The sequence below is a fragment of the Megalops cyprinoides genome, chromosome 10 (genome assembly GCF_013368585.1).
Source record: "Megalops cyprinoides isolate fMegCyp1 chromosome 10, fMegCyp1.pri, whole genome shotgun sequence".
Taxonomy (NCBI): Eukaryota; Metazoa; Chordata; class Actinopteri; order Elopiformes; family Megalopidae; genus Megalops; species Megalops cyprinoides.
The window spans coordinates 34,501,975-34,525,638 of record NC_050592.1 but is presented as its reverse complement, the minus strand read 5'-3'; the positions used below and the strand labels follow the sequence as shown (position 1 = coordinate 34,525,638).

The 23,664-nt window shown below is 42.1% G+C and overlaps 1 protein-coding gene across 1 annotated transcript; it reads left to right on the top strand.

The window, feature by feature from the left end:
- Nucleotides 1–1,713: 1,713 nt before the first annotated feature.
- mboat1 (membrane bound O-acyltransferase domain containing 1) lies at nt 1,714–22,523 on the top strand. The gene is made up of 13 exons (XM_036539843.1): nt 1,714–2,002; nt 4,133–4,278; nt 4,731–4,808; nt 7,965–8,060; nt 10,994–11,049; nt 11,205–11,259; nt 12,363–12,546; nt 13,660–13,852; nt 14,857–14,960; nt 15,340–15,404; nt 18,864–18,996; nt 19,761–19,912; nt 21,290–22,523. Exons 1-13 carry the CDS (start codon nt 1,913–1,915, stop codon nt 21,414–21,416), a joined length of 1,479 nt encoding a protein of 492 aa, XP_036395736.1. The 5' UTR covers nt 1,714–1,912; the 3' UTR covers nt 21,417–22,523.
- The last annotated feature ends 1,141 nt before the right edge of the window (nt 22,524–23,664 follow it).

Sequence of the window (23,664 nt, the reverse complement as noted above, 5' to 3'; positions counted from 1 at the left end):
GGTTCCCAGAAACCTGAAGGTCTCCACAGCCAAGACAGCGCTGCCTAGTATGGTGAGGAGGGTCAGGGGTGTGGGATTCCTCCTGAAGTCCACCATCATCTCCACTGTTTTGAGCATTTTCAGCTCTAAGTTGCTGTGGCTGCACCAGAGTCACACTCTGTTGAGTCAGGAGACTGAGGAGTCCGAGGGGGAGCGGTGGGGACAGCACATGACCCTGTGAGGCAACAGTGAATAATAATAATAATAATAATAATAATAATAATAATCTTCCGGAATTTCTTCATGGCCACAGATTTTATCGGAAAATCATGTCATAAGAGGAGATAAATAATATAGCAAAGATACAATTAAAATCTAGTTAGATTCATAACATAGGTTATATGCGGCCGTGTAAAATGTTCCAGTTGTGGAGCCGGACCGGCAGGATGCTGACAATGAATGAAACGAGAAATGAAAAACCGGTCAAACTGCCGCGAAACCCTTCTTTATACATCTACTGAGCAATTCACTGTAAATCCAGCATTTCAGCTCACCCTAGTTCTGGGAAAATCTGGGTTTCGCCATGCTGTTTAGCCTACTGGTTTAGTCCGGCCTCGCGTAAAGCGAGTGGGTGGGGCACCACAGGCGTGGTCTTTGTAAACTTATGTATGGAATGGGAAAGATGGTTAAAAAGAACTGGTTCAACCTGCCTGCTCGGGAAGCTATGTCATCTCATTTAAGGACACGTGTGCCACGCTGAAACTACTGATGTGAGATAAACCTAATGGATAAGGTGACCTAAAAGTACACACACGTTCTTGTGTGTGCCAGTTTGATGCTTTTGTACATGAGGCACATTTCAGATTTCATGACTATGCACACAAAGACGTTCTCATTCATACTGGGTCACATTTTACAATGTAGAAAATATCATCGTAAACTGTCTCCGTTTCCTCTAATGCCGGAGCAGCATTGTATCCTAAAGGCAACTGTCATGATACTACTATAAACCATGAAATTTAGCCAGCCACCAGTTTTACGAAATGTTAGCCAGCAAGTTCGTGAAGAGTTTGCTAAAACTGATGTAACAACAAGGAAAGAAAAGAGACAGTGAGGAAAAGGGAGAAGGACAGACAGCAGTTGGGACTGTCGAATTTAAGTGCACAGGACATTATCCTGAGTATCTTCACCGACATTCGCTTAGCCGTCTGCGAACTCTCTTTTCTGGTCATTTCGTACATTGTTGGTTTGCAAACCCGCGATTGGGTCGGTCCTGTCTAAACGGAGGGGGCCCATGAAATTATTGGGTTCACAGTCTAGTATAAACAATTAAAAGTGGGGGAAACGGGGATTCAAACCCTGAGCTGAAGCTGGTTTCATGTGTAAAAGTGTCTTTAGTTTCTAACTGTGACGCCCCCATGTGCCGTCATGTGTGATACCAGCGATGTCGCTAGCCAGAACTGAAACCTCCTTACTGATGCCCAACAATCTGTAATCACGAATAATCAGAAATGAACTTTTCACTAGCAATGAACGAGGAGACGCGCGTGCTTGACAAACAAATAAGATGCAGGCAATGTGGGAGAATCTCTTCAATTCAATGAAAATGACCTCACACTTACAGACTCAGACAACACACTCGTTTTATTGACACTTCCGTGCCCCGCCTTGCTATTTTGCGGCACCTATCCCGTACGGCTCCCTGGAATGACATAGCTTTTGGTTAGGCTACTGTTACGAACAGACACCGATCCACCTCTTACTTACGCAGCAGTCAGAGGGGACTGCATGGGGTGACTCGGTTTATAACCACCAATGAACGAAGTACCACGTTGACTTATTACACCGTTGAAGTGTTAAACTAACCAACTATAACTTTTCATTTCCATTCTGAAGCGGCGTTACTGAGATTTGGGATCTGTAGAAATGCAGAATGGGAGATCAGTCAAGCGTCTCGTATAGAACAACAGGTTCCATATTTTTGCATCCTGTCAGCGTCTTCGTTGGGATCCCACTGGATCAGGTAGGAAGACAATCAAAATTGATCTCAAGAGTCTAGCCAACCAGCAACAATGTCCCGTATTAACTGATTGACTTTCCGTTGAAGCTGACGAACTAAAGTTGACTTAGAATATTTACATTAGTTGAAAATATTGGATTGGCACATAATGGCACAAACGTGTGCATAAATGTTAGATTGCCACCTTATTTTATGAAAACTGTCCTTTTTCATCCGATACGAGGAAAACTCGTCAAAAACTGTTGAATTCAAAGGCGTTTCGTAAAATTGGCAAGCTTACAAGGTCTGTTTGCGACTTAACAACTTTGTAAAACCTGAAGTAGACAGCTCACAAGACGAAAATGAAATAAACTGAGTAAGCGTACCCTTTTGAATGTCATGTTATTAGCCTACTATTTCAGATTGATCAACATGTACGTGAGCGTTATAAAGCCGCCGATGTCACTGGAAAATCCGTGCTCAGTTTCAATGAGTCGCGCGATTCCCTGCCAAGTAGCTAGCCTACAGCCTGATTAGAAAGCAACATTTTCTAGAACTCAGAGATGGCCTGAATCCGTTGTAGGCTATATACTAAGATAATTCAAAAAGAAAATGTAGTGTTTTCCCTAGACAATACATAAATGTCTAAATATTTGGTGCAAGAGAAGCAATGTGTTCCCTGTTCTGCATATCACTAGATTTCTGTATCCCGTTATTGCAATCAACTGGCTCTTCTGTTCACTTGTAGTCCGTGTCAAAATCAGCACACCATTTTAAGTTTTCATCAATTAATTTCAGAAATAAGTAAGATGATTGGTGAGTGGAAACCAAAGCGGAATGGCACTGTAGCATGAAGTGATATGTAGAATAGTTCGCTGTTCTGCTTGACGAACTGGTGTCTTTGAATACAAAATGTTCGGATTGCCTGATATTTGTCCCAGTTCGGACATGCCCCTTAACTGACCTCAGAAAACACTGCAATGACACGCTGGTGTGTTGTTTGGTTTAAAGCTAGTAGTAGATAAGGCTGTGACAAGATTTATGCTCCAGTACAGGTTTGGCCTTTTCCAATGATGCAGTGTAACTTGTGTGCTTTACACGTGGATTGACGTTTTCAAAGTGGGCTTACGGCATGCGTGTAAAATTCAAAACTAACTGAGATGACAACACAGTAGTATCGCTGCGGAAGAAGGACATGTGCACAGCTGGGTCATTCCTCCTCCGCTGCACCACTGTGCTTGAGAGCTTTTATTAAGTTAAATACTTTGGATTTAATTTCCAGCATGTGAGTCGCATACAGACTTCGGTCTCCGCCCCTTTTACCATCCAGTTATTTTAAGTCAGGGAACCAAGAGGCATTTTCACCACATAGTTAAGGGCCCAATGACAAAGTTTTCACCTACATGCTAATACGTTTAAATGTGTTTATGGATTATAGGCATGTTCATTTCGTTCATTGTTTTATTTCGTTTTCCTGTATGAGAATATTTCAAAGTTTATAGCATGCAGTTCCACACAGTGACAGTGATGCAAGTCTTGTGTTGGTGGCAACTGCGTCTCTTGGAAGCTGGATGCCAACAGTAGCACAGTGCTTTGTCTTCACAATTCAGGCGCTGCTGTACTGCTTTGCACGTTGCCCACGTCGAGCGTCAGAGTTTTGTCAGTTCCATTGATACAGTAGTCAGGACCCTGTTTGTAGCCTCTCTCTCTCTCTCTCTCTCTCTCGCTCTCTCTCTCTCACACACACACACACACACACCTACTCACAAAACTGGCCATCTTAAAATCACAGAAGGCTAACCAGGAAAGCCAACGGTATAATGATATAGAACAAATTCTTTGTTAAAGCTGGGCATTAATAGGGGTTATTTGTTGTGTAAATGAGGATAAAGCTTAAGTGTTGACTTGAGGGCACACATGTAGGACATTGTTTTTTAAATGTTTTGAAAAGATGTCTTGTTCTTTATTTTTGTGTTGATTTTGATTCTTTATCTATATATAGTTTTTTTTTTTTTTTTGGGGGGGGGGGGGGGGGGGGGTGTTTACTTTCCTGCTCTTTGTTTAGAGTGCCAAATAAAATAATAAAATAAAATCCCTCTCTCTCTCTCTGTCTCTATCCCTCCCTGTGTCTTTCTGTTTCATCTTCTTCTCCAGGTGAACTTCTTGGCCTGCCAGGTCTTTGCGCTGGTGACTGCCTTTTGGTTCCGCCTGTACCTCAGCCCCCAGCGTGTGGGCCCAGTGGTGCGCCATGCCATCGCCACACTCCTCGGCATTGCTTTCCTCATATTCTGCTTTGGCTGGTAAAGGCGTGCTGTTCAACGTTCACCCTTATCTGCTGGCCGCAGTGTGCTAAAAATGACATTAAAAGCAATAAGTGCAATCTGACTTCAAGTGATTACATAGTAGCAGAAAAGTTCCAGTTTGGAGGCTTTCCTCTATGTTTTTCATTGAAAATAAACCCACATTGCATCCATGACTCTTTTGGTGTTTCACCTGTGTCTGTTTTGTTGATTGGTTGAAACTGCACAGTGAATCAGTGTCAGCTTTATATTTGATGTCCCTCCTTATGGAAGCTTTCCTTTCTCTGTACAGGGACCTGACAGTAGAGAACTGTGTAGCTGAGGATTATTACTGCAGTTGCAAGATGAAGGCATGAAGGATGGAACATCCTTGTTACCCTGCCAGAAGTCATTCTGTGACTGTGTTATTGATTAATAATGTCTGACCTTTGATGTCCATGCCTTTATTACAGGTATTCGGCTCATATTTTTATCCTGGTGCTCGCCTGCTACCTAATCATGATCAAAGCTGACATACACAACATCCACAGGTAAGCGTGCCAGAGTACTACAGTATTTTGAATACCGCCAGGGCACCAGATTATCTGTTGTAACAGTCCATTGAGCTACCTTTCAGGGTTTAATGTCATGTTAGAATATTGACCCATGCCACATCCCCACAGACTATCATTCTGTCATCGAATGCCATTTGTGCATGGCAGAAGAATTGTCACACAAATTCAGAAATGGCTACGTGTTTCCCCATGTGTATAATATCTGAGGTAAGTAGGTGAGGCATGCATCGGTTGCTGTGAATTCTGAAGCCCTCAGAGAAAGGCTTTATTGTTTGTTCAGCAGGCGTCTCAGGCCTTGCACATGTGCACATCCACCTCCACTGTCAGAGATGGCAGCACGTGGGAGTGTACAGGTCAGAAAATAGAATCTAATTAATGAGAACTTTTAATGCACAATTAAAAAAATTTCATACACCAGACAAACAGGGAATCTCTGTGGTGATATGGGCACAGTAATGTTTACCTCACGCCCTGTGGTTTGAATGGATTGCCAATAACTGTATTCTTTCGGAGAATAAGACTGAACACAAATCCAGCACAAATATTGTCACCTGATCTCCAGACTGATTAGATGAGACAGAGGTGGGTGTAGAATTGTCCGCCTTTTGTCTGAAATCACAATGCAGTTTAGTTGCAAATCCAGATTCTCCTGTGCTAACTTTGGCCAAACTGGACACCTGCAGAAAAAGCGTGTTTGAAACTTTGCCCTGAAGGAGTTTCTGCCTTTCACCCCAAGTGACTCCAGTGTTATAACCTACACCTAAGGATGGGGACATCCATTGTCATGCAACTGTCTGTAACAATAAATACCACTTTTAAGCCCTGATCACACCTGGCATTAACATGCGTCTTGGGTGATCCGATCACAAGTGGACACCACTAAGTAGGCCTACAGGCCTACATTCGGGGGTGGTCTGAGCCGCATATGTCCACATTCTTTTAGCAGTGTGACCGCGAATGTGTCCTGGGCCACATTGAAGGACCGCCCACTCAACTGACGTCCTCTGCATAAGCGAAAGTACGTACTCATTCGCGCGCCAACAGCGTTCACACCGGTGCGATTAGCTGTTTCGTGCGTAAACTAGAACCAGTGCAATTAGAACACAAGATTGGAAAAATTCTAGCTAATTTTAGCTTTGAGATAACAGAGATTTAATGTTAGAAATATAGCAAATGCTAACTGAAAACTATGAGAAGCTTAATAACGCTAATGAAAACATAATGACTCATGTAACATAGCCCAACACCCGCGCTAAAAATAAGTGCGAAAGGGTTTAAAAGTGTGACAACAGGCAACAACAACTAGAGTTTGCAAGCTAGCCTACTTCAAATGCTTCCAAGCCGCAAAGGTGTAATGCAATATATGACATGGAAAAATTGTATTATGAATAATACGTGAAGTGTTGTAGTTCTACAAATAAATGTTAGTGAACTAGCTATTGTGGGAGTGAAGATTTACGATATCATGAATATCAAGAGGACATTCTAAAATGCTTAACGTGGCTTGATGTTCCAAAACTGTGATCAAACCGAAATCCTATGACACAATATGTACATAAACATCGATCAAAGAAGACCAAATTTCTCTCACACATCTCTTGTCATAAACACTTTCACATATCAACAAATCAAAACCGAAATCCAAGGAATATGGTCATTATCTTACGTTAAGCCTTTTCCTTATAATGGGCGTCAATGGAGAGGAAAACGCTTAATGTAAGATAATGTCCATACTCGTAGGATTTCGGTTTAGATTTTTTGACAGGTGAAAGTGTTTATGACAAGAGATGTCTGAGAGAAATTTTGTGATCATTGATCGCTGTATTGGAACATTAAGCCACGTTAAGCCTTTTCACGTTAAGCATTTAAGAATGTCCCTTCTTCCATAACAAGCGCGCTTCGGTTTTAGAAAAGTAATTCATAGATGTATTCACAATACTAGCAAACCAGCAAATATCCTTTGATATTAAACTACATCATGAAACATTTTCATTGCAGTGAATACGTAAGAAACATTGGAAACAAAATATCTTGCTTAGCCTATTAATTCAAAGATAGTGGCAACGTGCCAGACAAATACGGTGAAGTTCAAAATGTTCTAATCTAGCGTTTCTGCTTTTTCCAACGATAAACAGAATTTAACAAAAGATCAGCTGCAGCTGTGTTAAGGGTATTTAATTTCAGTGATGAACGGAGTAGCTTGCTAGTCAACTAGGTTTTCATTTACAGATACAACACGCGTTATTTCATAGTGACAGTCATAACAAGCTTCGTTCAAACAGACCTTTAAATGATGTGTAAACTTACATTTGCAAACGGAAATGATGTACGTGTTTATTTGCATATAGAGCGGGGAAGTGAGATCCGATCACAAATGGTCACTCGAGATGCATGTGGAGACGCATTTTAATGCCAGGTGTGAACAGATGTACTTAGAGCTGTCCACTTGTGATCGAATCACCCAAGACGCATGTTAATGCCAGGTGTGAACAGGGCCATAGCTGTGTTTGGATCTACAGGCAGTTTGAAAGTGAAAGATGTCTGAACAACTTCAAAAGCCAAGGCTTTTTATTTGGTAATAATAAATCATTCTTAATAATAGTTTGTAATTATTCTGATTGTAGAGTCATTTATTGTGCTGAAACACCTCCCTCTCAAGAGTTATTTGCTGTTTTTTACCCTGAATGTAATGTACATACATATAGCTAGTGCAGTCAGATACCATTTCCAGGTAATTGACTCAGTATCGCACCACAAAACTGCTATGAATGAAATGCCAATGGCATGTAAAATCTCAAAGGACAAGTGTGGGGAAACACAGGGCGAGCACAAAGAAGCTGATATGTACTAAAACATAGCTCCAAGCCATAGTAGCTGTTAAGGAGCTGTGATGTATAGGTCCTAGAGTAGGATAGCTTGTGTACGCACATTCAGAAAGCTAGGTTTCAGCCTACGTTCTTCCCCAGGCAGCAATCATCATATTAGAGCATGTCATACGCTACTGTGGCCTGATGCCACACTTTACCAGTTCAAGTCTCAATATAAGCACCATATTGCTTTCTTTAATTTTATTTTTGCCATTTGTTTTAATGTAAAAGTTTCCTAAGGTATTTTTGCACTGTGTTTTCCCAGGTATTCTCTGGTTATGGCAATGGGCTACCTCACAATATGCCATGTCAGCAGAGCCATCATATTCAGCTATGGCATCCTGTCCACTGATTTCTCTGGGTGAGTTCAGAAATCATCTCCATTACAGTAGACGGACCAAGGGGACAAAAGATTTTTCCATGTGTGGGTCTGCGGGATGTGGTTATCAGCACTTATTTCATGCTAGGACGTGGTGAGAATGTTTGTGGGGGCAGTTGAATATGGAGCAATCTACCTGATGTGATTGGTCATAATATAGCCCTGCCATTGTATAGGCTCCCCCAACCTTGACATGATCCAGGAACGCTGAACATAGTGATTTTGTTGGTACAGAGCTCTATTCCCTGATACATGCTGTAAAGCAAACATATGGGATTGTGTCTGAAGCATCCTCGCTCAGTCATCCACAGTTTTGAATCACCCATGTTCACTTACATCTTGGTTTCTTGCTAAGTGTTGACCATACAGAACAACTGTGGGTAATTTTAAAAAACGACATTTTTCCCAAATTTCCTGGCTGTTTCATTCCACATATCTTGCTTCTGTGTCATGGTATTCCTGTGTGTATCAAATAAAGTCTCGTACTCTCACCACAACTAATTCAGGTCTTCATCTTTCCTTTCTGTTTAAGGTTTTTGGCTTGGAGCTTGCATGTTGTAGCCATTGAGTCTTTATGCTTCCATGTCCCTTGCTCTCTCTGCTTCCTATATTCCTATATTCCTATTCCCCAAAACAGCTGCCAGAACATCAATATATGATTATTTTTTTGGCTGTTGGCAGGTCATCTTGTAGCTGCTGTTTCTGAAACTTGACATGAAGGATGATGATGATGATGAAATGTTTCAGAACCAGAAATTGCATAGCAACCCAGAGGTACTCACAACAACCTATATTCCAGCTCATAAGCACCTGACACACAGCAGGCTATATACTATCAAGCAGATCTGTGATTTCAGTACACACAGGCCAAGTTCCCATAGTTACATAAAAGATCCTAAGATTCAAATGTGTGGTCATGCTGCCTTCAGCAGTGAAATGGTGACTTTGTTAGTGGCCCTTGCATTCCTCCATGGCACCAGAAGTGTACAGGTTAATTAGAGTGTATAGAGTTACTTTTCAATCTTATACTTTGTCTTAAAAAGCATGGAGAGTGTAGTCACAGGAAATGTTTTCATCGACACACTTCTGTTTTTAACATTTGCATGATCAAACTTCAATTGGCAGGTGAAACAGAACTGTGATTTCTAGGTTTCACATACAAACAGGCATAACCTCACTGAGTGGACAGCCACTCCTCTGGTGAGTTTTTCTTTCTCATCAGTCATTTTCAAGCGTTGCTGCCGGGAGTTGCAAACACTCCCTTGGATAAATACTGAACTGATAAGATACCCCTACTGTTGGCAATCAAAGGTGCTATTACACTCTCCTCCCTGGTGAGAACCTCGGCATTGCATGGGGTAAGGAAAAGCCATGAAGACGGTTATTCTGGGAGGCTGGGAGGTCATCTGAATTTTATTTTATTATGCCCCTGGATGGTGGTCTCACGTGAAAGAGCTGGTGTTCTGTCTCCTTGTGCCCCTCCCACAGTGAGCTCTTTGTTATGCTCACCAATGCTCAGCTTTGCTTTTGAGTATCTAGCATGCCTTATCAAAATCAAACACAAGAGCTGGCTCCAATTATGTTCAGTAAGAAAGGCGGGAGAGTGCTCTGTTTTGCATGGGTGTTAGGGTGCCATATGTCAGTTGATGACGTATCAGTCTTATCTTATTTATCAAGATAGTTTATGCCATTTCCTCCAGAGCATGTGTTTTTTTCATCATAGCTACTTACACTTTGCATCAACCCCCTTTTTATGGAAATAATCTTGATCTGTAATCGGCGGCAGTGTAGTATAGTGGTTAAGGAGCAGGACTCGTAACCGAAAGGTTGCCGGTTCAGTCCCCGCTGGGACGCTGCTGTACCCTTGGGCAAGGTACTTAACCCACAATTGCCTCAGTAAAATATCCAGCTGTATAAATGGATAACATTGTAAAGAAGTGTTACCTATGTAAGTCGCTTTGGATAAAAGCGTCTGCCAAATGAATAAATGTAAATCTGTAACAGAGATGTGTGCATACACAGGTTTCAAGCTTGCAAAAGAATACTTTTATTCAGTGTGAACAAAGAGGACCACACAAAGAACAATGATTGTTTGTAAAAGTTGCCTTATCACACCTAATGTCTGCTCAGGCCAAGAATTGCTACCTGTGAGATATCACCGAGTTCAGACCAGTTCCAGTCAAGTGCTGTTCACTGAAGAGAGTAAATGACGACCACAATGTACAAGTACACCGACTACCACAAGGCAGGGCAAATACTAAGAAATGTTACACAGTGAGTGTCTTTATAAGTCACAGGACTCACCATGATGGTCCACCCACAGTTCAAGAACAAAGAGGCTGATAAACCCAATCACTCTCCCAACTCATGAACAGTGGACCAAATGGTTGCCTGTGGACAGAAAGTAGAAATGAGCCTTCCTGAGACACCAGGTTCCACTGTGTGCAAACCAGTTTAATTTGCAAGAACATTTCAGGAGATTGAGCAAATCACATTTTACATTCATTTTACATGGGGTATATTCCTTACAAAGCAGAAGAGCATTTGTCGGAGAGAGAAATCAGTGTGCAGGTACTTATCTTTAACAGTCTTTATGCTTTACATGGTGCTTAAGGAATTAATGGACACATGCATGTCTTCTGCATTCTTGAACTAACATTCATCTGGCATTACTAGGTGGTGTCAGATATGACTGGCCTCACAGGACTATGAGCTTGAGCTTGTGGTGCAGACAGATGGCGTTGTGTATTCTACCAAGCTGTGAAAGAAGAGCAAACTGTCATACACATGGCTGCCACTGATCATTTCCAGAGAGAAACACTAAAGGCAGAAAGATGCCTGGCCTCCTCACTGTTCTCCAGACTGATTCATACTTACACACAATGCAAACACTAAAGGCTGAACTCTCCTTCCAGACCGCTGATGATAATAACTCAGAAGATCACGACTTTGGCCTTCCAAGTGCACGATGGTAAGGAGAAATTAATTAATCTAATTAAGATAAGGTTTTTTCCAGTGTGAAGAGATTATGTATCCTCCATTGTACCTCTCAGTACTTTCCATTGTGAAGCAGTGAAACCGCTGTAATTGTTTCTCACACATCTCCATTGTGAATGCCCCTTTCAGGTATGGGTTGCAAGGCCGATGACCTCAAAGCAGAGCAGAGACGACTTGCCGTGCAGTATGTATTATGGCATATACGCCATACTTCTGTCTGCATGCACCTCAGCTTCTTAACCTACCTTCTCCCTTGGTTCTTTAGTTACTGAAAACAAAGATTAGCCCTAGAGACAAACTGACTGCAGTTAACACATGTTAAATGACAAGAGCAAAGCATGAATAGGATACCAAATCCTCCTAGGGTAAACAAGTAGTAGGATAAGATTCTTTTTTCCCCCTTTTAATTTGAAGAACACATCTAACCTATAACACTGGAACACCTTCATGTCAAAAGAGACACAAAAATAATTCCAAATTCTACTCTCCACCCTCAAGATGCACTATTATCACTACAATACTACAATATGTGGGATTAGCAAGCGATTCATGTCTGTAGGAGCACATTGTGTTTTTGGAAAAAATAGTAGTAAACGGGGGCGGTTCCGATGGCTCATTGCAGAGGGGGTGATGACCTGTAGTTGGCCCTTATACAGCCTATTATAGGCTGTATGGAGATGCAAGACAGATCCAAGGGGAAACTTACGGAGACGGAAGGGCGGAACGGAGAGAAATGCGGATTACAATGAGGTGTGCTATTTCAGCACACCTAATTGCGTGAGACCATTTTTAAATACCACAGCTCCATCAGCAGTCACGGCGATGGGAAATAAAATGACAGCCAGCGATCGCCTAGTTCCTTTACTTCCTATGGAGGGCGTAATTTTTCTGTTTGTACACTTACATAAGGATTCTGGACAGCGAATAAAGTTTTCTGTAACTCTATTGTGTCTCTGCTCATTCAAAATAAATATCGCGGCGAGAAACTTAGCTAGAGGTGGATCGACACCATTACGCCCTCAGTCTGACTTTTTATTTTTTTGCCACAATCAAGGCACACAAAACAAACTTTATTCAAAATATTCAACTAAACAACAAAAATGCAAATTAAGTCAGGCAGATTGGGCCCAAGGTGGGCCCCTTTGTAAGTGGAAGAACTGTGTGCCCAGGGCAGCTACCTCCTCTGTCCCCCCGCTTGCTCCGCTACAGGTAGTAACCCCTCTGGTGCCCGTGCAGATAAGGGAAGGTATACCAAGTGACACATTGTGTGTGGATTTGTTCCCACAGCTCCAGGCCCTCTCTCCTGGAGTACTTCAGCTACCACCTCAACTTCCTCAGTGTGCTGGTGGGGCCATGTAGTAACTACAGGGACTATGTGGAGTTCATCGAGGGCCGGCACATCCGGAACAGGCTGGCAGAGGCGACTAGCAGGCAGAACAGCGTGGGCACGCCTCTGGAGCCTTCACCCGTGGTAGGAAAAGACAAAAACCTAAATGCAATGGGCTCCAAGTGCTGTTCTCTGACAGAGTCAGTGATTTACCTTGCAGCTGAGTTCATGTGCATGCCTGACTCGAGCTTGGATCTCTTTTTGAGTTTTCTGTGAGAAGCTGTGTCAAGTGTTTGAAAACTGAAGGTCAGGCAGAGTTGTTCAGCTGATTTCTAGAGATTCTTTGTGAGATTCTAAAGATTCTGGCACTAACCTTATCAGAATAGGCATTTGGATTGGTGCAGTGCACTGTTGTTGGATTTTCCGATTTGAGGGAATTGCTAGAATGTATCCCCTGAGACTGGCAAAGGCGTCTTGTAATTAGTACTGATCTCAGATCATGTAATGTCAAATTCCACTTCCTCTGAGGGGAGAATAACCTAAAAGGAAAACTTTGTATGTGCATGATGTGTAACAAGCACACACCATGTGAAGGTCTTGAGTGACTTAGGCGCCTGCTTCAGGCACAGGCTGGGCCCTAAGGCTGGGGTTCAAGCATAGCCCTGTCGTCTGTTAAAAATGACCAGGACCCCTGAGAGGCAAAGAAAGCTGGCTTCATTCTGCCAAGGTAGGGGTGGATATGTTGGCCAGGGTTCCCTCCTCACATTGTTCTCAGCATCCTGGCACTCACTTGGGCACCTACGAGCTGCTCAGATTAGGGAGATGCACCCATCTTCCATTTGGCATTCTGGTGCCACATGGGACTTGTTGTTTGAAAAACAGCCATGGGTTGCATGTGCGTGTGTTGGAGGATAGCACCTGCCTCACCTCATGCACCTTCGCAGGTGAAGAAGTCGTCACGGTGAGATGAGTCTCATGTAAAATGTCAGCTACAGAAGTTGGGTGAAAAAGTGGGAGAAATTAAAGTATAATTTCAAAAAGGGGCTTCATTTTTAAAAAGAAGCTAAATTAGAAATGACTGATTTGTCCAACCAGTGCAAGATTTTTTTCCTTCCTAGGTAAAATCAAAGGTATTTCTGTGTTAAAATGTGACCCACATTAACCTAAAGTAAGGATTCATTTACAAACGACCTTATGACCTTTTGAAAATTTGCATGATTAAAAGCCCAGTTTTCTATTTTGTTATTCTTTTCACAGGGGGCTGTCATTCATAAATTGCTCATCTGTGCCATTTGCCTTCTTCTGTTCATGACCCTCACCAAAGAATTCCCCATTTCCTACAATGCTGACATTGACTTCATCAGCCAGGCGTCCTTTCTGACCAGACTGACGTATGCCTTCTTTTCAATACAAGCAGCAAGGCCAAAGTTCTACTTTGCCTGGACATTTGGTGAGTAACTGTAACCTCCCTGAATGTTACAGGAGTCTTAAATTATTATAGCTATTGATCGTTGCCCTATCCGTGTGGGAGAATGAGGTTGGCATTTATTTAAGAAGATGGGGATTTAACAGGAAGTGAGGTGGCGAGGCTGCTCAGCCTCTGGCAGCTTGTCAGATCACAGTGGGGTCTTCTGTGTGACACACAGGGGGCCCTTTGTGATATGCAATTTATGTATTTGAGCTAGGCAGCACTTCCTGCTACCAGGTCATTGTTAAGATACAATTTAATCAATTGTCTATTGAATTATGACTTTGTTCTCCATACAAAATTGCTGTTGTTTTTGTGTCAACTACAACTGCCCCTATGCAGAAAAAGTTTTAGTATCAGTATATTGTGCTATTCAAGGATTTCTCCCACAGATGGCAAAATGCTCCTGTACTATGTAATTGATCTCACACTATTTCATGTAAATTTTCAGATATTTGCCCACGGAGTTAGGTTTTTGGCACAATTACCAGGGGCTGTCGAATGTTACTAAAAGCTGACTTAAACATTTTTCAGTGACTCACCTTGCATAACCTTGAATTACTGTCATTTTTTGGATATTTGTAGCTCATCAATGTCTTAAACACAGAGTTGAAAGCTATATATCTGGTCAATCCTGCAAGTGAAGCAATTACTTGCCTGTCAGGAACGTTTGGGTTCTTAGCTACAAGCACTCTACCAAAGCAGGGACAGGCAGCTCTGGTCCCAGGAGAGTTCCAGTCCATCAGGTTTCTAATGCTCTCTAAACCATGTGCACTTAGAGCAGTGCAGAGAAGTTTTATTGGTTCGATTACAGCAATGAATAGTTCAGCCAGGTGGTTAAACTGCCTGACTGGAATAGAAGAGTGCAGACACCACAGCCCTCCAGGGCCAGAGTGTGGTACTATAACACCTGGGAGATGTACCATGGCAACTCAGTTCTGTGCCCTATAACACTGACATCTAAGCCGCACCTCTTGTCTCCGCAGCTGATGCCATTAACAATGCTGCAGGCTACGGTCTCAAAGGGGTGGATGAAAAGGGACAGGTTTCTTGGGACCTTGTTTCCAACTTGAATATCTGGAAAATTGAGGTGAGTGGACAAAAAATGCAGAGGGGCATTATCTGTGAAGACCATGTTTGCCGTTCTCTTGCTGTGTTGTGGGAGTCCTCAGGATTAGCTTGTTCAAAGCACTTCAGTAGATTACATTTTTTACTGTATGAGCACTGTATGAAAAAGCATTAGTTTGAGTCATTTTCTAGAGGACTTGAAGATGTACTTCAAGACTCAAAATGTAAACATTGTATCATAAAAGTATCATTAAAATGTTTCTATAGAGAGGGAACTTAAAATTAATATTATAAGCTTTACATTAAATAAATATTATTTAGGATAAATAGGTATGTAAGTGCTCTTTTTCAGTGAGGAAATTGCTCAGAATTTGTTAAGAATTACTTATTTGTCTTTTCAGACAGCAACAAGTTTTAAAATGTTTATTGACAACTGGAACATTCAGACCGGAGTGTGGCTCAAGTGGTAAGTTCAATCCTTTTACCCTGCATTTTCGTCTTCTTATTCCAGACCAAAGGAGTCCTCTGAGCCATGCCTACTGCTTTTACAGCTGGTCATTTTGAAATAGTTTAATTAATTTCATAAAGCTAAACCTTCTATCTAAATGCATCCTTGTTGCTCTAAAGTTTCTGGGTTGAGCTTTGTGCTCCAGAGTGAGTGAGTGACATTGTTTGACATTGCTGAATAGCTGTAGACTAGAGCAGTGTTTCTCAATTCTCCTCCTGGAGCCCCCCTGTCCTGAATATCTTCCATCTCTCCTTGCTCCAAACATGCTGTTGATTAAATCAGGTGTGCTCAGCTAATCAAAAGTGCCACTGATGAGTTCAGACAGGTAGGTAGTGCAGGGAAAGATGGAAAACGTGCAGAGCAGGGGGCCCCAGGAGCAGGATTGAGAATCAGTGGACTAGAGGAATGCAACATCCTATAAACCCAGAGGTGGACACCCTGGCTTCAGAAGGTAAAAGTCCTGCCACGTATTTGTCCCATGCACTACTTCAGCTGAATTTAATTAGCACAACTCTTCATCCAGGTAGAGGAGCTAAATAGTGAAATCACCTTGTTTAGTGAATGGCTAGAAATACACAGTAGGACTTTTACTTTGTGAAGCTGGGGTGTCCACCTCTGTATAAACCAGTGTTTCTCAACCCTCTCAAACCCAACATTCAAATGATCAGTTTGTTATTAAGCAGCGTCAGGAGTTCATAACGAGTTGATCATTTGAATCAGCTGTGTTGGAGCAGGGAGAGATCTAAAACATGCAGGGCAGGGGGCCCTCCAGGAGAGGGTTGAGAAACACTGGTATAAACCTAAATACAAAATGTATTTAGGATGAGATACTGACAGCTCGGTTAATCGTGTGGACTATATAGGCAGTGGCGGAACTAGAGTTTTATACATAGAATGGCCAGTGGGTGGCCAAGGCTACTTCAGGGGGTCCATAGACCATGACAGAAAATTTGTGTGTAACCCTAACCTCGCATCTACGGAGCATGAATGAATCCTATGATACTGATTAGAGGTAGAAGTGATAATTCACTTAACCCACAGTTCTTCAACGTGGCAGATAGTGTGGTCCACCGGGGTTACTTCACTAGAATTCTTTAACATACTATGAATAGCCAGTGTCTCTACCTCGGAACTGCAGCTCAATTTCTTTCTCACACACACACAACCACACACAAGCCGTTTTCACATATGAACACCGGACAAGGTCCGGAGAATCAGGCCCGGAACTTGGCCGGAATTGCCCTTTCACACATGTAGCACACGACAGGAGATTGTCCGTGACAGATGCATTCTTACCTACAGGAAATACTCCGGTTTGGTTTAGGTGAGGGGCGGCGCCTGGGTAGAGCGTGCAGGAGGCAGGACATGATGCAAAAAGTACGCTGCAGAAATTGCAGTGGCTGTATTCGAAACCGCCTACTGCATACTGTGTACTGCGTACTACACAAGTATATACTGTATACTGCTATTTTTCAGTGTAGTACCCCGTATGCGACCATTAATCATTACATTTGTAGTATGTTACATTGTCTCTTGAAATCATTGCGAGTTTAGAAACGTCCAGATTTCCTCATGGTATTTTCCAGTTAGACGCCGCTTGCATTTTCATGAGCGAAAAGTGTTGACGAGTTCACGAAAAGCATTTGCGAGTTGGAAGTGTTTTCTTTTCAATATCTTACCTTTCGGTGGTACAGGCACATAATGTAGCATGGAGGAGGAGAAGGCGAACATAGCTATTGTACTTTTGGGTAGCCTATAAAAAATCACTCATTGCCATCCAAATGGTGCTACCGGTACACATAATTTATTATTAATTATACATTTATTATAACAGGAAGGTAAGTTTTTGTTGTTTGCTATGTAATGTTAGGTCACCAGTTCCCCTATCTCACTATACCTATCACTGTTACTTAGCTACAGCTTAGCTAGCTACTAACCAGATAATAAACTACTAATCAACGTTATTGATCATTGTAAGAGACAAGTTTTGGCAGTATAACTATAGCTAACTATCTCTTTAATGATCATTGGACTCAAAATAGCATGTATTTGGATGTATCCGCCATGTCAACAAAACAGTGGAAAGCAATATACAGGCACGCAGAAAAGACTACGAGGCAGATGTTTGTATTCTTCCGGTTTCGCGCCAGTCCCATGACAGAAACGTTATCAACACGCCCACTCGCTCGCAGTGGATTCTCCGGAATATTGCCTGCTGTATTCACACATGGGCTCACTCCGACATGAGGCGGACTTTTTACTAGGGAGCTGGCAGAACGAAGTCCATCACATGTCCGGTCCGACTGATTCGGACATTTGCGTTCTCACATACAGCTCCTCCAGCTAAGGGCCGGATACTTTCCGGCGTCCAGTGTGTGAAAGTGGCTACACACACATACACCGTACAATACGCACATACCGGAGAGACTTGGGTCACTCTGTTTTCATGAATATATAATCTGGGTCTATAAGTGTTGAACATCCAAAATATTTTCAGAAGATAAAGCTCAAGCACCAAGGAGATAAGATAGCATTTGTTTGTGACATCATTTGCACAGTTTATTTATGGAAGTAAATTTAGAAAAAAAACACACTGAAATTTGACATACCAGGTATGACCAACTTGTACAGACCTCTCTGATCCACCCAAGTCAAACAATATGTTTTTTCTGAAAACACAAGATATGCCTGCACAAAATATTACCCCTATACAAAAATAAGTCTATGGTTACTCTAAGCATCCAATCTTAATCTTAATTACAAATCCCCATTATCATAACTGTACCTTAAATTCAACTACCAGCCCAAGTTACTAGTTTGATCATGGCTAGCCCTACTCTGCAGTAAGTAGCTATAATTTCTTAAACCTTACTAAACTTACTTCAAAATGGTGCTTTCGCCACAGGTCTGCCATAGTTGTGTCAGTCACTCATGTGACTCGTGAGCTTTGGAAATATTCTCTCCTCCTGGTCCTCGATTTGAAAAAGGCGCCGCCAGATGTCAAAATAAACGCTTCTTTCAACAAGAGGTGAAATGAGATGTCAATCAGCATCAAACTGCCAGTGATATGAAATTTTAGGGTGGCACCCGGGATGGCCAGTCAGATATCAGGGTTGTCCAGTGCCACCCCTGACACCCCTCTGGCTCCGCCACTGTATGTAGGACATTATTAAAGAAATCTTTATGCATAGAAGAGTGAAAACATTAGGGTGTTATGGTACTGTATGGTGTAAAGACAAGGCTAGCTGTAGGCTTGGATCACTAGTAAAATATTTGTTTGAAATGAAGTTTGAGTTTTAACAGGGATTATTACATGCTGTACTGTGGAGGAGGCTTTGCAGAGCTCTTAAGGGCATAGGTGTGTGTATGGTATGTCACTGTGGGTTTGTGAACCCCCTTTGTCCTTTTTATTCTCAGTGTGTGCTATGACCGGGCACCCCGTTACCACACACCACTGACATTTGTGCTGTCCGCACTGTGGCATGGAGTCTACCCTGGGTACTACTTCACCTTCCTGACTGCTATCCCCATCACCCTGGCTGCCCGAGCCGTGAGTGCTGCTCCGCCTGCTCTGTTCCGATTTACTACATCACCCACAATTCCCTCTGTCTTATCACACATGCGGTAGCCTCCCCCACAGAAACCATGTATTAAATATACTACTACTGTATGTACATGAGAAGGTCTTGACAGCTAAATTTTTCTGTAGGTAAAAAGTGGATAGAATGACATGCCTCAAGAGTGATTATGTCAGCAACAGACTCCTCCCAGTTTATATCTCTGCCCTGACAGTGGATGGTGCCGGGTGTTGCAGGAGTAGCTCTCCTGTGCAACTTTTCACACCTGCTGGTATATGTAAAAATTAACTAGATGCATCTCATTAACTCATCTCTATAGTGTACCTTTCATATTTATACCCCTGATTAGGAAAATAGGAACAAAAAGCAAGGCTTAAGAGGAAAGTGCATATACAAAATATTTTTATGTGTAAAAATGTTATATTTTAATCTTAATAGTATTGCACAGTACAGAGTAATAAAATCTACATTTGAGCAAAAAAATTAAAGAAATGATGCAGTATTTACATTTTCATTTGTCTTTTATTCTTCTTTATTCAAGGGTATTAGTAAATATGGAAAGCACTGTATGCATCAAGCATGTATCATACACATTACCTGTCATTCATTTTGACTTGTCAGTAATGTACACATACTTTCTTGTTTTCATTGATCAAGTTGTTTCAAAAAAGGTTGTCAAGATAATCAGTGCTAACACCAATTGTCCTTATTTTACATATTGTTGTGTCTCCCTCAGGTACGTAAGAACTTTCGCCACTACTTGCTATCCTCTGCGGCAGTGAAGTTTGGGTATGACGTGCTGACCTGGTTGGCCACACAGCTGGCTATCTGCTACACTGTCATGCCCTTTCTCCTGCTGGCAGTGGACCCCACTATGTGGTACTACAGGTAGGCTCTAAGATCTCTCATACAATTGGACTGTTAGGACTCAGGCACGGACTCAGACGCGGACCACAAGTGCTCCAATTCCAGGCATTTATAAGCAGAATCGTCAAACAAGCAGGCAGTCCAAAAACAGGCAGGGTCAAAATACCAGGTAGACAGTCCAAGGGGAAAAACAAGGATCAAAACCAGAAACAGGCAGGGTCAAACCTTGAAGGCAGGCAGATCAGGCAATCAGGACAGGAGGGCAGGCAAAAACATAGTCAAGGAACAGGCAAGGCAAAAACCAGCAAAATCCAAACAGGAAAACAGGCGGGAAACGAGACAGGCAGAAAACACTGAAACGATCTGGCAAACAACACAGAGACAAGCAGGGTAGATATAGGGCTGGGCTGATCAGGTGATGGGAAGCAGGTGTGCAGGCAGGCGGGTGGAGACAATCAGGTGGGCGGAGACAGGGCGGAGAGCGGGGCAGGGCTAGAACACAAGGAAAACAAAGGCACATGGACAGGGAAAAACAAAAACACAACAGCTAGGGGGCGGGAGCCCTGACATGGACAGCACAGGTGCAGCGCTTTCCAGATAACATACAGTACCAGTCAAAAGTTTGGACGCACCTACTTTTTCTTTATTTTTACTATTTTCCACATTTTAGTGGTAAAGTAGTAAATAGTAAAGACATCAAAACTGAAATAACACAAATGGAGTTATGCAGTGACCAAAAAGTGTTAAAATGATATTATATTTTAGATTCTTCAAAGTAGCCAAAAATTTATTTAATTAAATTTTTTGTGAAAGAAATTCATAGGTAGACATCAGCTTCACTATTTATTGTTGTCTGAGAAACAAATTTCAAGCATATAAGCATAAGTCTTTAGATCAAAATGTCTTTGAATGCATGTTTCCTGTTATCTTAATTAGGTCTGTCCAAACTTTTGACTGGTACTATATAGACATTTGGGGAAATTAGATTTATCTTCCCCAGAACATACATTCTGATGACAAATGGTGAATGCATGCCTTATGTTTATATTTTGCTCAAACTTATACAATATCTGATTGTGTTCTTGTGTTACAACTCATTTTTGTGGTCTTTGGCTATATTTTGTAATAGTCACATCACATATTATGACATTGATGGACTTGGTATATTTAGGGTAGGTTTAATTTAGGTATTGTGCATTCTGTCCCTGATAGTGTAATGATGCTATTTTGTATAAATTGCTAATAGAAAATGAGATGGTAAATGAAATAATTAGCATTGCTTACTTACTTAGTCTTATTTAAAGTCATCCTCTCCTCTGCGTCTGTGCGTGTATGTGCATGGATTTTACTTGAAGAGGCAGTGGATTTATATTTATGTGGTTTTCCTTTGCTCTGCAGGTCCATGTACTTCCATTTTCACATCATTAGTGTTCTGGTCTTGATTGCTCTGCACATCAAACCAGCCAGCGTAAGGCCTCAGCCCTACCGGGCCCACCACTTGAACAACAACGTGCAAGGAAAGTGATATCTGCTCCATGGGTCCATGCAGGCTGCCAGAGTCTCAGCAGGACAAAGGCTTCTCTGTGTACATAACAAAGTGCGCTCTGCGGGACGCGCTCGCTGACGGAGAGGGTGACGGGCTGGAGAAATGTCCAGAATTTCCCGTCCGGCTTTCAGAGAGGCCTGTGTAAGACACTGCACAGACAACCCAGGGAAGAGCTAAAGCTGAGTCTACAGAGATTCTGTCAGCACCAGAGAGATGAGACACTGCTGATCCACTTGGAAATACCTGGACTTGCATCAACCCAAAGTAAGGGCTCCAACATCTGGCAAGGTTCATGCCTCTCTACATGCTGCATGTGAAGTTCATGTCCTCCGATAACACAGAAATGATGTGACGTCACCTAGGCCACATTAAAATGGAAGAAAACACACATTTTCTCTGGTTTGCAATGACGGATGAGGATATAGAAAGCCATTAATAGTCGACCAAGGTGACTGACATACTACATGTGGCCTCTCTGTCAGTTTGGAATGACCAAGATTCCAAGGAGGAGTCCATGCTAACTGGGCCCCAGAGCCATGTAGAGAGAGAGTCACATCAACTCTATTCACTCCAATGGACCTTTTTTACAGCAAGGGCGGATCGTGGAGCCTCTCAATAGTTCCTGGAAGTTATCAGCAAATACTAGCAGCGCAGTAGAGTTGCAGCAGAATAGACTGTTTGTGATGCACTTTTAAAGGGTAAGACATTAAAGAATCAGATTGTATATTATCAGCACATCTGAATCAAATTAACATGTGCATTAAAGCATGTTAGTGGATTATCCCCCCACTAAATTAGTAGATTTAGGGAACGTTAGATTAGGCTAGGATACTGGATAAAGTTAGCAACACATAACATTAACCACAAACAGCCTATTAATATGATTACCTCACATATTTTTTTGTTGTTGTAATCTTTAGTGATAGTAAGATTGCTCCTACTGACTTGAGCCAACCATTTTTTCTCCTCTCCGTATCAGTGGGGAAACGGTACATTTGTACTGCTTTCTCCGAGCGATTGAAGCATCCCCATGCAGCACAGCAAACCATGGTGGAGACTATATGCAAGGACAACACAGAGGAAAGGGCACAGACAAACTGCTTGACATGCTATTCATGTTTCTGGGTTTATTAGAGATGTATTTAATGAATTCATGACAATCATTGATAGTCACCTGTTGGTCTCCTTCTGTCCTATCTGAAAGTCATAAAAATGACATTAGTCATTAAATCATTAAGATTATTTAGGCCCTCAGTTACCATGGGATTACAGAAACCACCATGAATTAAAGAAATGTTAGAAAATTAATCTGATCTGAATTTTGAAACATTCCTTTCCTTCCCCTCTGTGACAGAGTGCTGTCACTACGGTTGAATATGCAATTCCTGAAGGGGAGGGCAGTGTGACAGTGCTACGTGAATCATGTGAAGATCAAGCATTTTGGACTTCCATTGACGTGACTCTCTCTCTACATGGCTCTGCTGGGCCCTGTGTCCAACAGCCAATCGGAGCAACTTCTGTCATTTCAGCCAATGATCTTATTAGATACAGTGCTTTTAAATGTTCTTTCTCAAATAATATTCTACTCAAACAGTTAATGTGACAGAGGAACACAACATATGATTAGACAGGATGAAAAACAACAAAAAAGTTTGGATGTTGAGGGAAAAAAGGTTAAGAATCTCCCCTCTGTTCTCTAATGGTTACCAAACAGCTCTAGAGACTAAGACCAAGTCCACTTTGTTTCTGTGGATAATATGATTACACTGACCAGAGAGGAATCTAAGTTGCAGCAGATCTGAACACAGTTTGCAGCTGATCAGGTATCACCAGGTGAACAGGGCCTGTGTGCTGCTTGCGGGTGAAGTTTCCCTGCACGGATCCCGATTAAAGTAGATGCGTCAGTGGAAGGTTGATGGCACCTGGCACCTGGAGAGAACCCCTGGAAAGACAGTGTGTGTGCATGACCCCGTGACTACATGCTGGGTGCCTCTAGTGATGTCACACCTGCTCAGGTAAAGTCATTGGTCAGAGAGCTTGGCCTGGATATTTTTCAAATTAAAAGTTTCATTAAGGCCAGTAACAACCTAGTTCATTGGACCATAAATTTTCAGACCATTGTTTTCATTACCCTTTGAGGAATGTCTGCTATCTAAAAACACCCTGGAATAATATATGCCATAGAGCCGGATAGTACTTTCCTGTATAGCAACGTGCTAGTTAAAGC